Source organism: Entamoeba dispar, genomic scaffold, assembly GCF_000209125.1.
Source record: "Entamoeba dispar SAW760 scf_1105229460633 genomic scaffold, whole genome shotgun sequence".
NCBI lineage: Eukaryota > Evosea > Mastigamoebida > Endamoebidae > Entamoeba > Entamoeba dispar.
The window spans coordinates 6030-7772 of record NW_001854290.1 but is presented as its reverse complement, the minus strand read 5'-3'; the positions used below and the strand labels follow the sequence as shown (position 1 = coordinate 7772).

The 1743-nt window shown below is 24.1% G+C and overlaps 1 protein-coding gene across 1 annotated transcript in view, besides 2 other annotated features; it reads left to right on the top strand.

Annotated features, from left to right (window-relative positions):
- Positions 1-222: 222 nt before the first annotated feature.
- Positions 223-1743, top strand: part of EDI_211130 (uncharacterized protein) — a gene marked incomplete at both ends in the record, with an annotated part of 2062 nt that continues 541 nt past the window's right edge. Inside the window, 2 exons of the mRNA XM_001733333.1 lie at positions 223-1616; positions 1741-1743. The exon at positions 1741-1743 is cut by the window's right edge and continues 541 nt beyond it. Of these exons, the coding sequence (XP_001733385.1) occupies positions 223-1616; positions 1741-1743 (1397 nt within the window). The remainder of the gene's footprint in view (positions 1617-1740) is intronic.
- Positions 586-606: a sequence feature (AT_rich).
- Positions 1103-1137: a sequence feature (AT_rich).

Genomic DNA, 1743 nt, shown 5'->3' with positions numbered 1-1743 from the left:
AATTGATTAACTGATATTCATCCTGATGTATTAAAAACACTTAATCAATTTTGTATTCTTTCTATTCAATATCTTTTCTATCAAAAATCTAAACAAGAAAATAAAACCGAAGCTACTCAATTAAAACTTGGTGCTGGGGTTTATCGTCTTTCATTGTCAATACATGAATCACTAAAAATTAGTAAAGAATTATTTTCAAGACCAATTTATGCTGTTATTTGTATGTTTTTAAGAATTGTTGTATCTGAAGTTCAATTACAAATTTCTTCATATAATGCAAAGGAAGAATTAAAATATGGAGAACAAATTGCACGAACAATGATTGTTATTAATGACCTTGAATCAATTTCTCATTTAAAAGAATTACCAAAAGAATATAAAGGAAGTTGTGATAATATTATTAAGTCATTAAAAGCTGATTTGGTTCAATATGAAAAAGATAATAATGAAATTTATTTCCAAAATATACCAGAGCCAAATGAATTAGAATATCCAGAAGCTACAATATTAGCCAAAACAAATCCTATTCCTCCAATAGAAAATAATCCATTTAAAGAATTATTATCATTAAAAATTAGAACTTCGTTTAATAATTATATTATAAAAGCAAAACAAGTTATTGATGATACAAAAAAAATTTCTCCAGCAGCTACAAAAACAGGAAATGATTATTTAGCTCGAATAAAATTAAATGAATTAATTCAAGTAATAAAGAGCCCAGATATAATTCCATCAGATATTGAAAAATTTATTAAAGAATTTAGTGAAACAAAACAGTACAGTAAATTAAAAGAAAGTCTTAATACTATTAAACAAACAACTGAAAAGAATGATAATATGATTAAAGAAATAAGACAAAGATTTGATGATGAAGCATTAAAAGATCAAGATGGACTTATTAAATATCGAAATTATTGGAATATTCCACTTGTTAGTAATCAACAAGATAAAATTAATAGAATTAGAGAAATTGATAATTTTATAACCATAAGTAAAAGAAATGATATTGATTCAATAACTAAAATGAAGTTAAATGATGAAATGCTTAGTTTATTTGAACAAGGAATTAATGAATTAATTAAATTCTTCCCAACTAAAGAAGAAAAATTAAAAATTTTACCAATTATTAAAAAATTAGAAGAAGAAAAAAGTGAATGGAAAAATATTATTAATGATAGAGAAGAATTACTTCAATTAATTTTAAATAATGCAATGATTCAAGAATCAGAATTAATTGATGAATTAAATTCAAGTGATAATCAAGCTGGAGTAGTAGAAAAGTATACCAAAAAATTAGTTGAATTAACTTCACAAATGCAACAATCATTTGATAATCAACAAACATTATTAAAAAGTATTGATAAAAATAAATCTGAAATTCAAATAATTTTAGGTTCAAAAGCAATTGAATTAAACACAAATATTGATAAAATTTATAATTCAATGAAAGTTGTTGGTGAACTTAGAGATGAAATTGCTCAATCAATGTCTTATCATGCATTTATTTTAAGTAAAATTACAACATTACAAAATGATATTTTTACTTTTTGTGATAAACATAGTTTTGAAGTACAAGATCTTTTACGAAGATTAGAATCCGCTAAAATTAAACCGTTGTCCAATTCTGCTCCTCAATTCCAATTTGATACTCAAAACCTTTGCCTCCACTCCTTCCAAACACATTATCTCTTCTTCTCACAGTATTTATACTCAAAACTTTACCTACTCTCCCCTAATCAGTAC